Below are 14322 nucleotides of genomic sequence, written 5' to 3'. Positions count from 1 at the left end.
TGTACAAGCAATGATCACACGCACGGCACAGCGGACACACCAGGAACCGCGGTGTTGGCCGTCGAATGGCGCTAGCTGCGCAGCATTTGTGCACCGCCGCCGTCAGTGTCAGCCAGTTTGCCGTGGCATACGGAGCTCCATCGCAGTCTTTAACACTGGTAGCATGCCACGACAGCGTGGACGTGAACCGTATGTGCAGTTGACGGACTTTGAGCGAGGGCGTATAGTGGGCATGCGGGAGGCCGGGTGGACGTACCGCCGAATTGCTCAACACGTGGGGCGTGAGGTCTCCACAGTACATCGATGTTGTCGCCAGTGGTCGGCGGAAGATGCACGTGCCCGTCGACCTGGGACCGGACCGCAGCGACGCACGGATGCACGCCAAGACCGTAGGATCCTACGCAGTGCCGTAGGGGACCGCACTGCCACTTCCCAGCAAATTAGGGACACTGTTGCTCCTGGGGTATCGGCGAGGACCATTCGCAACCGTCTCCATGAAGCTGGGCTACGGTCCCGCACACCGTTAGGCCGTCTTCCGCTCACGCCCCAACATCGTGCAGCCCGCCTCCAGTGGTGTCGCGACAGGCGTGAATGGAGGGACGAATGGAGACGTGATGAGAGTCGCTTCTGCCTTGGTGCCAATGATGGTCGTATGCGTGTTTGGCGCCGTGCAGGTGAGCGCCACAATCAGGACTGCATACGACCGAGGCACACAGGGCCAACACCCGGCATCATGGTGTGGGGAGCGATCTCCTACACTGGCCGTACACCACTGTGATCGTCGAGGGGACACTGAATAGTGCACGGTACATCCAAACCATCATCGAACCCATCGTTCTACCATTCCTAGACCGGCAAGGGAACTTGCTGTTCCAACAGGACAATGCACGTCCGCATGTATCCCGTGCCACCCAACGTGCTCTAGAAGGTGTAAGTCAACTACCCTGGCCAGCAAGATCTCCGGATCTGTCCCCCATTGAGCATGTTTGGGACTGGATGAAGCGTCGTCTCACGCGGTCTGCACGTCCAGCACGAACGCTGGTCCAACTGAGGCGCCAGGTGGAAATGGCATGGCAAGCCGTTCCACAGGACTACATCCAGCATCTCTACGATCGTCTCCATGGGAGAATAGCAGCCTGCATTGCTGCGAAAGGTGGATATACACTGTACTAGTGCCGACATTGTGCATGCTCTGTTGCCTGTGTCTATGTGCCTGTGGTTCTGTCAGTGTGATCATGTGATGTATCTGACCCCAGGAATGTGTCAATAAAGTTTCCCCTTCCTGGGACAATGATTTCACGGTGTTCTTATTTCAATTTCCAGGAGTGTATATATTTCAATGAATTCACTAACAAACTCTCGAGAACACTGACGAGTTATCAGCCATTTTAATGCCCTGTGCGCACAAATTCAAACACTAGACTGAGCAAACAGCTGTTTCGCGCCAGATTTGCGACGATCTCCTGCCCACACGCTCCAACTTGTCTGCGCAGAAGTGGTTTGAACCCACAGATTTGAGAGGTTTCGCTCAAACCTCCAACTCCAACCTCCAGGTTTGCACACACCTCAGGTTGGTGCAAATCTTCTGTCCACACGCAACGATCTGTCTGCGCAGATGTGATGTGTGCAGACAGATCGTTGCGTGTGGACGGGCCTTTAGTTTGAAAGAAAAGTGCGTGAAAACGGCAGTACGATTAGATCGTAAGTGGCACTTTTCGCGCGATCCGATTAGATCGTTTTTGGCACTAAAAGGGTTAAGAGCCGAAGCAAAAGAAGCAGCAAAAACTGGATACTGCACAGCTTTAAAAGCTTTTTCAGCTTCACCGTAGGGTATGCATCTCATGACTTTCAGCTCCTTAATTTTCCTTACCTCATCGTAAACCTCACACTTTCAGCTCCATATTGGGTGATCCCCAGAGCAGTTCATACATGTCAGAGGAAGTGTACAAGAATTGCCTGATTCGTGAGCTTAGCCTCCACAATTTCCACACATAGCCATCCCATTGGGGTACGCCCAGATCTTTGACATTTGAAGCATCGCATTCGGTTAGGACCAAACAGGTGAACCTTAGGACGGACATCGCCTGCAAGGATGTGTTCAGGTAATTCTTGAGTACTAAACACTAGAATAAATGCTGCAGATTTTTTCGGTGCACCACTGACTCTCCCCATATAGTTCTGCACCCCTGTGATGCGTTAATCATTCAGAAAACTGACCATTCCTAAAGGAAAAATTAAAAGTGTGACTAAGTACATGATTAACATCTGCAGTGCAGTACTTAAATATTCTGCTAGATACTCCATCATATCATTTGAGTCCTTAATCTTCAGTGATTTAATTATTGATTCAGTCTCCCCCCTTGTCAGTATTACAGAGGAGTATTTCAGATATCAGTCTAGGAGGGGCATTTTCCAAGGGAGTTAAATGATTCCCTGCAGAAACTAAGTTTTTATTTAATTCAGCAGCAATGTTCAGAACGTGATTGTAAAATACTGTACATATATTTGACTTATCAGTAACAGAAACATTTTTACTGCGTAATGACTTTATACCGTCGACCTAGTGCTACTGACCAGATACCTCCTTCACAATTGACCATATAGCTTTAATTTTGCCATGTGAATTAGCTATTCTATTTGCATACCACAAACTCTTTGCCTTTCTAATAACATTTTTAAGCACCTTACAGTATTGTGTGTAATGGGCTACTGTCGCTCACTTATGACTACTTCTAACATTTTCATATAACTGCCACTTTGTTTAACATGATATCCTTAATCCCACTAGTCAGCCGCTCGGGCTGCCTTTTACTGAATTATTTCCTGGGTGAGTGCACTTGATGTTAACAAAGAATGCTGTGTAATGCAGATAACCATACATCTTGCAAAAGCCTTTTCAAGGATCTTGAAATTCTTAATTCACTTACCAATAAATTTATTCCTTAATTGTTTTTGTTGCTGATGATAAAAATCAGTTTAGGATGAACTCTGATTCACACACTCACAATACAAGACACCAAAATAATTTTCTTGTAGATGTTGCCTCCTTGTCTAGAGTTCAAAATGGAGTTATGTACTCTGGTGAGAAGGTATTCAAAAAGCTCCCATTTGATTTTAAGTTTTCTTGAAACAGGAAAATTTTGAATATCTCTTGGGTATTCAACACCTTCTGCATGACAGCACTCGCATGAAAACCTGAGGAATTTTCAAAAAGCTGCTGTCTAACATAAAGCAATAAACTGGGAAATCCTATCAATGCAAAAAAAAAAAAAATAAATAAATAAATAAATAAAATAAAATAAAAAAACTCATTAGCCACTCATTCTACAAATTACGTGAATATCCAATTTTAAGGGCTGAGAAGTGATGTCATCTACATGGCAAGCAGCAGCGTTTGTTGTAAAGCTGCATGCCAAGTACTAATATACAGTAAATAAGGGGTCAGCATTCAATTCACAGATGTGACAACACGTTTTCTTTCTACAATACCATTGTTATTAAATAAATATTAAGTTACTGGCAGCACATAATAACCAGCTATGCAGGGTTTAGCTAAATTCCTTTTATGAACATTGAGGACTTGTAGTGGAGACCAAGACGGTTAAGTTTAGCATAGGAACCGATGTCCAGAAATGTATCATTTTCTCTCTACACAAAATACCACAACACACATTCAAATCTCCTGCATTTTCAGTGCCACTAGGATATTATGTATATCATTCACCAATAACCTGATATTCCGTTCCCCCCACTACAGGTTTGTGTACATATCATCCAGTTGAGTTTGTGATCTGCCCACAGAGGTTTGTACCTGCAGTTGGGGTTGTGATCTGTATTACTGTCAGTGCTGTTTTTCTGGGGGATGTGTACCCCTAAATTTTTTCGTTGACAAAGTAATTTTTTTTTTTACGTTGAGAACTTTGAAGTGTGCTAAAGATTTATTTCACGGAAGTAACTATTTTATTTCATTTTTTCGTGTTGGTAATTGCAATACGAACGATGCCAGTGCAGTTTTTGGTGGGAAAAGTGATGTCATTGACTGTTTCAAGCATTTCAAAGCTGTGGCAACCGTTCTCAACAACTGAATTGCTGGCAGCCAGTTCGACAAACATGTAGTGCCCTCGCCCGCTAATAGTGGGAGATGGTAGTGCTAAACGGATATGCATACGCTCAAACACCGAGCTATCGGTAGATGTCTCTACGGTCCCGCTACCATGATCCTTCATGATTCATTGCTGTCTTTGTTTTGTTGATCTTTATGCCATTTCGGGAGCCAAACAAGGTTACAAAAGATTTTTTTAGTGTAGTTTCTATAGTTGTTGATGATAGGTGTGGATGGTTTTTGTTGTATTGTGTCTTTTAGTGGTGTTATATAGGTTAAAATATGTGTTCGGTAATATTTCCTTGTATTGTTTTGTATGTAGGAGGGTTGATTGGACTCACCTGTTTCATTTGAGGTGTATTATAGGCCAGTTGAAGTGTATGATACCATTTTCTTTTATTGTTCAGGGGTTGATGGGAATCACATGCTTCATTTGAGGTTATGTAAACTGGTGTTCGATAACACATTCTCTTGTATGTTTGGGTGTTTCTCGGTATCGCCTGCTTCATTTGAGCTGCAAAGTCAACTGTAGTTCGACATGTTGATGACATCAAGGCTAAAAGCAGACGGGTGGTATCCCATTTTTCGCTGCATTATATCCAATGTCGGAGTACCCTCAAACTTGTTTTTAGAAATAAAGCACTGATTACTGTACAGTACAGAATGCAAGCTGCATGTACCCTTTATTTCCAAGAATTAGCATCTTTCACTCAGTTAATACTAGGCAAAAATCCAACCTGTATTTGGGTCGCACTTCCTTGACTCCTGGGCAGAAAGGCGTGCACTATACGCCAACATAATGTTACTGAACAGAAAACCTCGGTTCAATGTGAGGCTGCTCGTCAGCTGCATGTGGTGTGATTTCCACATTGCAAGACAGCTTCACACTCCCTCCTTTGCTATGCTGTACCAGCAGTCCTTGGAAACAGGCACTTCACCACCAGCAAGACTGACAGTCTTGCTCCATAGTGGTGCTGCACACCCAAGTTTGACAAGGCTGTACTCCATGAAGTTGAAGAAGACATGACGATAAGTACCAGAAACCTAACTAAATATGGATCACCAAATTGTCTGACGTGTTCTGCATGAGCAGCAGCTACACCCGTACCACCCCCAGAAGGTATAGACAATGCAGCCACAGGACTTTACGTCACGAGGCCAATTCTGCATGTGGTTCTTGTGCCTTTGCATGGACAAGTCCAACTTCCCATGATGGATCCTTTGCACAGAGGAAGCCAAGTTCACCAGGGAAGGTACCGTCAATTCCCACAGCAGCTAGGTGTACGCTGATAAAAACTTGCATGCTGCGCACCCCCATGGGTTTCAGGTATGATACATTCTGAACATCTGGGTAGGGTTCTTGGATGAATGTCTGATTGGGTCATACCTTCTTCCGCAACATCTCATGGGTGCAGCATACTTGAAATTCCTGGGTGGTGTACTGCATGGGCTTTTGGAAGATGCACCACTGCAAGTGCATAAAAAGGTGTTGTTCCAGCACAATGGCATGCCACCTCATTTATCATGTGCAGTCCAAGATCTTCTGAACAAATGATATGGGCAACAGTGGATAGGTCACATGGCCCAATTGCTTGGTCTGCATGTCGTCCGGACTCGAAGCTGCTAGTCTACTACCTGTGGGGTCACATGAAATTGTTGGTTTATGAGCCCCATGTGGCATCTGAGAAAGAGTTTCTCGCACTGGTTATGGCTGCAATGGATGCTGGAGGACAAGGGTAATCATGTGTACTGGAACATGGTATGGAGGTACCATAACTGTTGATAACAGTGGCCATGGCATTGAGCCGTACTTGTAAGTGGGCCCTCGCAACAAGCAGCAGGAGTCAGAGAGCAACATGTGTTGTAATATTTTGCATGTAGTAGGGAAAACATTATGTTTCTGGACATGAGTTCCTGTGCTAAATGTAACCATCTTGGTCCACACTTTATGTCCTCAAAGTCTGTAAAGGGACTTTAGTTACACCATGTATGGCATAACTGAGGAGGCAGCAGCTTTTTCCAAAGTAGCAGCTTTCTTTCTACAGGGTGTTTCTGTAAGAAGGTGCAAAAATATAACAGGGCATAGAGAATGCTCCACTGAACAATTTGAGGTAGGGAACCTGGGGTTGGAGCAACCAGCTTAAAGAGATATGGAAGCAAACTTGTCTACTACTTTGTCTAGCATTACTGTTTTCCTACTTATTTACAATTAACATGCATACACGTTTAGAAGTACTGTGATGTTTATTTACATGCACAATCAGTATTTCCTGCAAGGAAACAAGGAGGACAAGCCTGATTTTTGTACACTTTACTTGTCCATAAGGTGGCTCTGCTGTATCGTATTTACAATGTCCCATTACAGAACATGCTATGAATCAACAACAGACCCATTCATTACTCAGTGCTATTGAGAGATGTACAGTACAATATGTTGCATCAGTACCAGTACAATTTCGCAGAACTCACTGACCTACACCTTGTGTATGGGGAAGTACGTTGCAATGCTCTTGGTGATGAAAGGCTGTACAGGGAACGATTTCCTAACAGGCATCATCCATTACAACGAGTGTTTATTTCTCCCAGCAATGAATGCAGGAGACTGATTCATTGGAAAGAAAATACGAGGGATCTGGCAACATGAGAACCACTCGCACATCAGATTTTGAAGAGGAGGATGAATCAGGTTGAGGGCCGCCCGTTTCAGCACATTTTGTAAGATACAGTACACATGGAACATTCATTGTGTCAATGGTGGTATTTACAGTTAAATGTAACTAATGTAATAAAAAAGTACACAGTAATGTGATTTTACTCCTATTATCTCCTTAAGCTGGGTTCTCCAAGCCAAGGTACCTCAAACTGTTCAATGGAGCATCCTCTATGATCTGTTAAATTTTTGCATGTTCTTACAGAAACAACCTGTATAAATTTAAACGGCGTAGAAGTGAACAGCATTAAGCAGTATAGCCATTGTTTATTGAACACAGATTGCATTTATATGATGTCTGTCTCGTGTTAACATATACCTTGGCTCGTTTCACATACCTGAAGGTTCTCCTCCTTGCTGGGATCTTTGAAACACAGTGAAGAAGTCACTGAATGAAAACTTGTCCACTATACACCATACAGCATAACAAAGTCTAATTTTGTCACAGTGCCTGGCAGCTGATAGGCACAGCTCTTCAACAAATGAGGGGAAAAAACTAAACAATAATACACCAAACCGCAAAAAGGTCCAAAGAACTGTTGCTCTTGTCTTTTTCCTAACATTTGTTAACCTAAACGATCCTCTCCAATTTACACTTTTCTCTAAAGTAAATATACATTAAACAGTTGTCACAAGATAGACAGGTAGGCTCACATTTTTCTGATGAGGATGGTGATGATGACAACTGCTGATAACTGGGATAAGCATTCACAGTTTTCAATAACAAAGAAAACACACATAATATTAACATTCAATAAATGTAACAATAATAATTTATTGTACATAAAACACTCACTAGTGTTCTTTGGCAGCATAGTTCAATAAATTATTTGTATAATAAAAATATCTTTTCCACTATCTAGACATAAATACACATAAAATCCCTGTCATGGCACATAGGAATGTAAATAAAATGTTTTAAAACTTCATCTCTCTTTTGGGCTCCACATATGTTACTGTTGCTTCCACTCTGGGCATAGTTCATGCACAACAACCTCAAAAATGTCCTGAAAAACAGATGACACTCACTTTACAAGAAAGTAAAATTTATAAAATAAATTAGGTGGTTTGGTCATAAAATACTAGCTGTTATAGAAGAGCCACAGACTAAAAAGAAAAGTACTAATCAGACACAAAAATAAGCTGATATTAATGTCACTAACAAGATTTTCAATAGTTAGTTAGTTAAAGAGAGAGAGAGAGAGAGAGAGAGAGAGAGAGAGAGAGAGAGATAATGTACAAATTTTTGGTACACAACTTGCAATATCAAATCTGTTACATAACAACTGTGCAAATAGTGGTGCATCCACAATGAATAAATTCATCTTCCAGAGCAGCGATTGTCAATTGTTTAGCAGAGTGTATTCTTCTGTCCATTGCATGACATTTTTGTTTAGGATATGGGGCCTGACACTCTGCTCTTCACCATGAACATTTGTCATCTTCAACACTATTGTCTAACTCATTACTGTAAGTTCATAAACTAGGCACAACAACTAATGAATGAGAGCACCTATAAATCTTTTTCACACCAAAAATCACATTACAGCATGTACAGCTCATGGGAACAATGATTTTTGAAGCCAATTTTGTCTGCTTTCATCCTCAGTTAAAACAACTACTGAATCAAAACAATAAACTTCTGTGGCTCTGGAAAAACAAATAGATGGCACTTCAACTGTGCAAATTTGTTCAGCTGTCTATATTTAAATATAAGCTAATGGCTCTTTCTTTTCAAATATGGCTCATACTTAACATAAAAAATGAAAGTAAGAGATCTGTCTTCTTAATCATTCAATAATTTCTTGTCTCTCGTCTCTCCTTGCTGCCCTTTCATCATCTTGTTTCATTCCTACCAAATTTCTGTTACATATATATTATGTAATTTTACCATATATGGGAGAATACTGTCTGAATTGAGAATTAAATATGAACAGTGATAAGTAAATGAAAAAATATGAAAACAAAGGATTACATACGTAAAAGAGTTTTTTGTTGAGCCGCTGGTCCTGCAGTGCTTCAAAAACTCTTGACATTCCTCTTTGTGCACACTGTTGCCCAACTAACGTACTAAGGAAATCTGGAATATTGTTCAAGAGCTCCTCCCGTGCTGCAGATCTAACATAAGAAAATAGTTAAGTATGTTACCACACACTATTGCTGCCACATGTAGCAACTTGATGTGTTGCATTTATTGCTTTTTATGACTGGCACTGCAGAAATTATAAAGATATGCTGAAAAGTACTTCCTCTGAATTTTTTATGTGAAAACTCTTAAAACATTTAAATAAAACTAACTTTATACCTTTATTCTTCCAGCCTACATATTTATTTCTCAACACAGTCACCATGGTGATGAACACATTGTCACAACAAGAGACAGTTTGTTGATACCATGATCCATAATGTTTGACTTTGTTGATGGAGCTGCAAGCTCACCTCTGCTTGCACTGCTTAATCACTATCAAAGTAAAGTCCTCAAAGGCATCACTTAACTTTTGGAAACAGATGCGAATTGGATGGGTCAAAGTTGGAACTGCATGAATGATGATTGATGACAGTGAACCCAAGGTGTCAGATTGTTCAGGATGTTGCAGTGCTTGTGTATTGTCTGGTATTGTCATGCTGAAGGAGAGGTGCTTCATGTGTGGACAAACTTTTCAAACTTGAAACTTGATTACAGCCCGCTGTTTTTCACATACTGACACTGTTACACACTGCCATGTTACAAGCTACAAGTTGAAGCCCTCTAGTGGCAGAGGGCTGCAAATATGTAGACATGAAGAACGAAGGTGTAAAAAGTTAATAAAGTTTGTTGTATTTATAAAGCTTTAAGCCTTTTTAAATAAAAATTCGGAGGCGTTATTTTTCAGCATTCCCTTGCATTTCCATGACAGAGACAATTTTATTTTTTACTCCACAACAAATGGCTCTTTTTATGATACATAAAATAGAATATCAAATTTGAGATGAAAAAGAAATAACAAAATGCTTTGTCTGATCCAGATGCATCATCATTCAAATCCCATGGTACATCTCTTGCAATAACATTGTTATGCAAATAGCTAGTTATAAAATTGAATTGTGGAAAGTCTAAAACAATCATTTTTCTAACAGTTTGCAGTCTATGCCGTCTAATACAACTAGTTTGCTCGCAACATACAATGGGCTAATGAATTTCAAGGGTAATTGTATTTGACATACACAGCTCTTATTCTATGGGCCTTCAGTTCAAATCACACATGTCAATCCTAACGTTTTCTTTTGTATCTCTAAATCATTTTAAGCGACTGTCAGGATGATTCAATCAGCAATGCCAGAGACACTTTCCTTCCCAACACCAACCTTGTCCAGTGCTTGCACTATTTCTGTTAGTTTTAATTCAGTTATATTTCTTATCAATACACCTTTGGGCGCAAGTGGAGGACCTGCAACACTGTATTTTGATTATTGTGGCTGCTAATTTGAACAAAAATATTACAGTATGTCATGGGTTTCAACAGCTACATCATGATCAGGTGGAAGGTCTCTTTTACGTAGCTGTTCAGATACATGGCAAGCAACAACTGTAAACCAATACAAGATGTAACACAATTTGCTGACCACCTTGCTTACAGCTGTAAAAAATCATCAGTGCTTTTCTTTAAGAACACTTACCTAAAGAGAGGCTTTCCAGCTGATTAGGTATAACTGTAGAAATGCATATTGGTTAAACTGCAACACATGTCTTTTTATCTGAACATCTCTTCTGTTTCTGATCTAATAACGTGTTTAGGTTGGGTTGATTTGGGGGGAAAGAGACCAAACTGCGAGGTCATCGGTCTCATCAGATTAGGGAAGGATGGGGAAGGAAGTCAGCCGTGCCCTTTCAAAGGAACCATCCCAGCATTTGCTTGAAGTGATTTAGGGAAATCACGGAAAACCTAAATCAGGATGGCCGGATGTGGGATGGAACCGTCGTCCTCCCGAATGCGAGTCCAGTGTGCTAACCACTGCACCACCTCGCTTGGTAATACTGTGTTTATTCATGTCTTTGTTGGGATTTAATTTTCCTTCAGACTGAAATTCATGACTTATGAGAATTAGAAAAATAAATACCAATTACTTAAAAAACAACTATGCTTCACTGTCAGCAAGAATAAAATGAAAAGCAATTCAATACAAATAATATTTTGCACCATTTTCTATAGTCATGAGTTTCTTATTTAAATGAATAAAATGAAGCTGCGAGACACCAAATCAGTAATCAAAAAACTTCAGCACAAATCTTAATAGGCTTCAACAATGTAAAAAAAAACTTCAAAACTCATTATCTGTTTCAAATTCTTCTACTAGCCTAATTTGGATTATGTTATTAGCAGAAATCTGGACAAATCTTCATTCAGAGAAACAGGGATCACCTACCTTGTTTCCAGTTTTTGCTCTTCTGTTTTTGGTGAAGAAGGAGCAATGAGTTTGTCATTAGGCCACCATGCTTTACTGATAATCTGAATGTAGTAATAAATCATTGATTCAGAAAACAACCATGTCACTGTTTCACACACCTGCCTGAAACAAATGCCAATTTCTATGATAACCACTGCACCACTGTCTTTTTTTTTCTTTTTCTACACCATGTTACAATTCTTAAAGCTATGAAAAGATATGCAAATCCTAAAAGATCATTCTTGCAACATAACGTTGTGAAAAAGTAATAGAAAATAGAAGTCCAGTAGCACTAAGTAACCACAAACACACACACACACACACACACACACACACACACACAGAGAGAGAGAGAGAGAGAGAGAGAGAGAGAGAGAGAGAGAGAGAGACCCACCCCAGCTTTGCAAGGGTAGCAAAGTATCTATGGCTGGACATCTTGTCTGGCTGTAAGGATGCCACATCCTCCCACGTGATAATGTTTGCTATTATCTTGTAAAATTTTTTGTGAGATTATTGATTACTATCACTACAGAGTATGTGTTATATTACTGCAGCTACCACCAGTTTAGCCATATACGGTATTTTAATCTTTACCCACTGCCAATACTTTCTGATCTAGTGACTGGTGCTTCTTGCATGTGCATGCCGTAGCACTGTATAGTGAGGTGGTCAGAGTCTGTCATTGTTGTTTGGTAGCTGTGTTCATTAATGTATTCTTGGGCTAATTATACATGCTACGTTTCGAAACTCTTAAGGTTTCAGTGTGAAGCGATTAAATGTTGTATTGTGGCATATGGGATGTTGCTAAAACTGACTGTAGTTAAAATTGTTTTGAAACTAATAACAACTTTGGTAATACACCATATAGCGTGTGATCCACTAATAATTGTTATCAAAAAGGAAGTACATAAAGGAGTGAAGCAGCAGCTATTGATATGAAACACCAGCCTTGACAGTACACTTGTATATGGAGACTGGTGACTAAGACATCGCATCCTCTAACCATCTTCGATCCAAAGCCCTATTGCCACACAACTAACAGTGGGGAAATTTGGAATTCTCAGTGCCACCTTGATTTTTCAAACAACATTGTACTGACATAGATTTATTAATGAATTGGGACTAATTAACATAATTCAAATTGTGGAGGCAAGTTGAAATTTGTACTTAGACATTGGATCACAAGTTGCAGTGACTGACAACAATCATCTTGATAATGTACGAAGGGAGGCAGCATTAATGCAATTATTATGAAAACTAAGTGCAGATTTGAAGGCAAATGACCATTATTTTAATAAAGAAAACTATATGATACTAAGCAACTCTTGAAGGAAGATAATCAAAAACAGAGCAGATAATCAGCAGTTCAGTCAGCAATTGAGAGCAGATTCAAACACAATGTTAAATCAAAAAGTAATAGACATTCACAGTGACTTACAAGAGCTATCCATGGATTGGAAAAAAAAGCTTATAAGACTGACAAAAACTGAACGTTGTGAGCATACTCAGGATTGTAAACAACACAGTGAATATACTGAAGATGAGGTGGCTGAAGTTCAGTATCAATTAATTTCATTCATGATGCCATTCTTGATACGCAAAGGTCATGTGTATAAAACAATTCTGATATCAAGTTCATTTCCACTGTACAGTAACATTAATGAGAGGGATCAATTTATCATGGCCAAATGTAAGTGCAATGCAGACATTGACCAAAATTTGACACAAGAGGATATTGATTTGGTGATGCAAGAAAGCTACGATGATAACTGCTACTCCAATGTAATGATCGACAATGTTGCTACTGATGGACAATTTAAAATTTCATGTTCACAGATTCCTGATGAGGCAGATGAGATCGGTATTTGTGCACTGCAAATGTATGTTGGTGACAACATAGCAGGACAATTTGGCATGGAAAATGTTATGGTATCTGCAGAGATCAACACTGCATTCTCAAGTGAGTATTTACCCATGGACCAGCAGAACAACATACATAATTTACTAAGCTACAATGAGAAAGCCAAGGATCATGATTGGAAATCAGCAACAATTGTGGAGGAGAAATTCAGGTTGAACAGTAGATCAAAAAACAGTGAAAAGAAGAGAAAGAGTAGGACTGTATGCTAGTTGCAGAAATACTGACTTGAAAAGGAAGAGGAAGAAACTTCACGCTTACTGTTGAGTGATAACAACTCATGACGTCTTTTAAAACTTGTGTAGAAATTCATTTTCATAAGTGAGTTGTTGCACTGTTTCAAATTATTTTTTGCATGTGATTATTTACATGTTCGACAGCATGGGCAAAGGCAGTTTCACTTTTGGACTGATTCTGCCATTTGTCTTCTTTCTGCTCAGGCAATGCCAATGCATAATGCTATGTCAATGCCTATGCAAAAAGGTGGCATGTGGGAGAAACTTGACATCACTTTACATGATCCAAGGAGTTTGTGTTCTTCTGCCAAGCAGTACTTCCAATCAGCATTGTGCAGAGCAAGATGCACCATATCGACCCTCTGCGAGAAACATGAAAGCAGGTTGTTTATCAACAGATAAATATGAGGAATGGCAATACCACAAGCCTTCAATTACATGTGATGAATTACTTGCCGGGTAGGGTTTTTACAAAGCAGATTACTCACAAGTGAAGTGAGCGTTTCAAATTAAATAACCCAAGATTAAATATGTTTACATCTAGATATACAAAATGTTGAGGTATTTATGTGCAAACATACATTTACTTATGTAACATGTGTGGCACAAATTTATCTCTGACTCTTAATAATTTTCTTTCTTCATTTCTAACCTGACTAACTGTTAACCTTTATGTAATTAATTATGAAAGATAATGAATCTGGTGTGTGCTTTTCATGCATGGCATGATTGGTTTTGCTACATGACTTTGATAATAAACTGTACTTCTCCGAGGATATAATTTTCTAAATGTAATGAATTCTGTTTAAAGAAAGATGATCATGCTGATTTAAAGATTATTACCTCCTTCTCTGAAAGACATTAAAAATCAAATTGCACAAAAGAAAATTCTAAGCTACGTTGCAGTTAGTAGACAAAGGGTTAATTTCAG

General features: G+C 39.8%; 1 protein-coding gene across 1 annotated transcript in view; it reads right to left on the bottom strand.

The window, feature by feature from the left end:
- Positions 1 to 7567: 7567 nt before the first annotated feature.
- LOC126252442 (sorting nexin-25) overlaps positions 7568 to 14322 on the bottom strand; it is a 187901-nt gene continuing 181146 nt past the window's right edge. Inside the window, exons 17-19 of the mRNA XM_049953335.1 lie at positions 11217 to 11360; positions 8792 to 8930; positions 7568 to 7819 (exon numbers count right to left, since the gene is read on the bottom strand). Of these exons, the coding sequence (XP_049809292.1) occupies positions 7766 to 7819; positions 8792 to 8930; positions 11217 to 11360 (337 nt within the window). The 3' untranslated portion in view covers positions 7568 to 7765. The remainder of the gene's footprint in view (positions 7820 to 8791; positions 8931 to 11216; positions 11361 to 14322) is intronic.

Source organism: Schistocerca nitens, chromosome 4 (assembly GCF_023898315.1).
Source record: "Schistocerca nitens isolate TAMUIC-IGC-003100 chromosome 4, iqSchNite1.1, whole genome shotgun sequence".
NCBI lineage: Eukaryota > Metazoa > Arthropoda > Insecta > Orthoptera > Acrididae > Schistocerca > Schistocerca nitens.
Note: the sequence above shows the minus strand (reverse complement) of the source record. Positions and strands in the feature narration are given on the sequence as shown.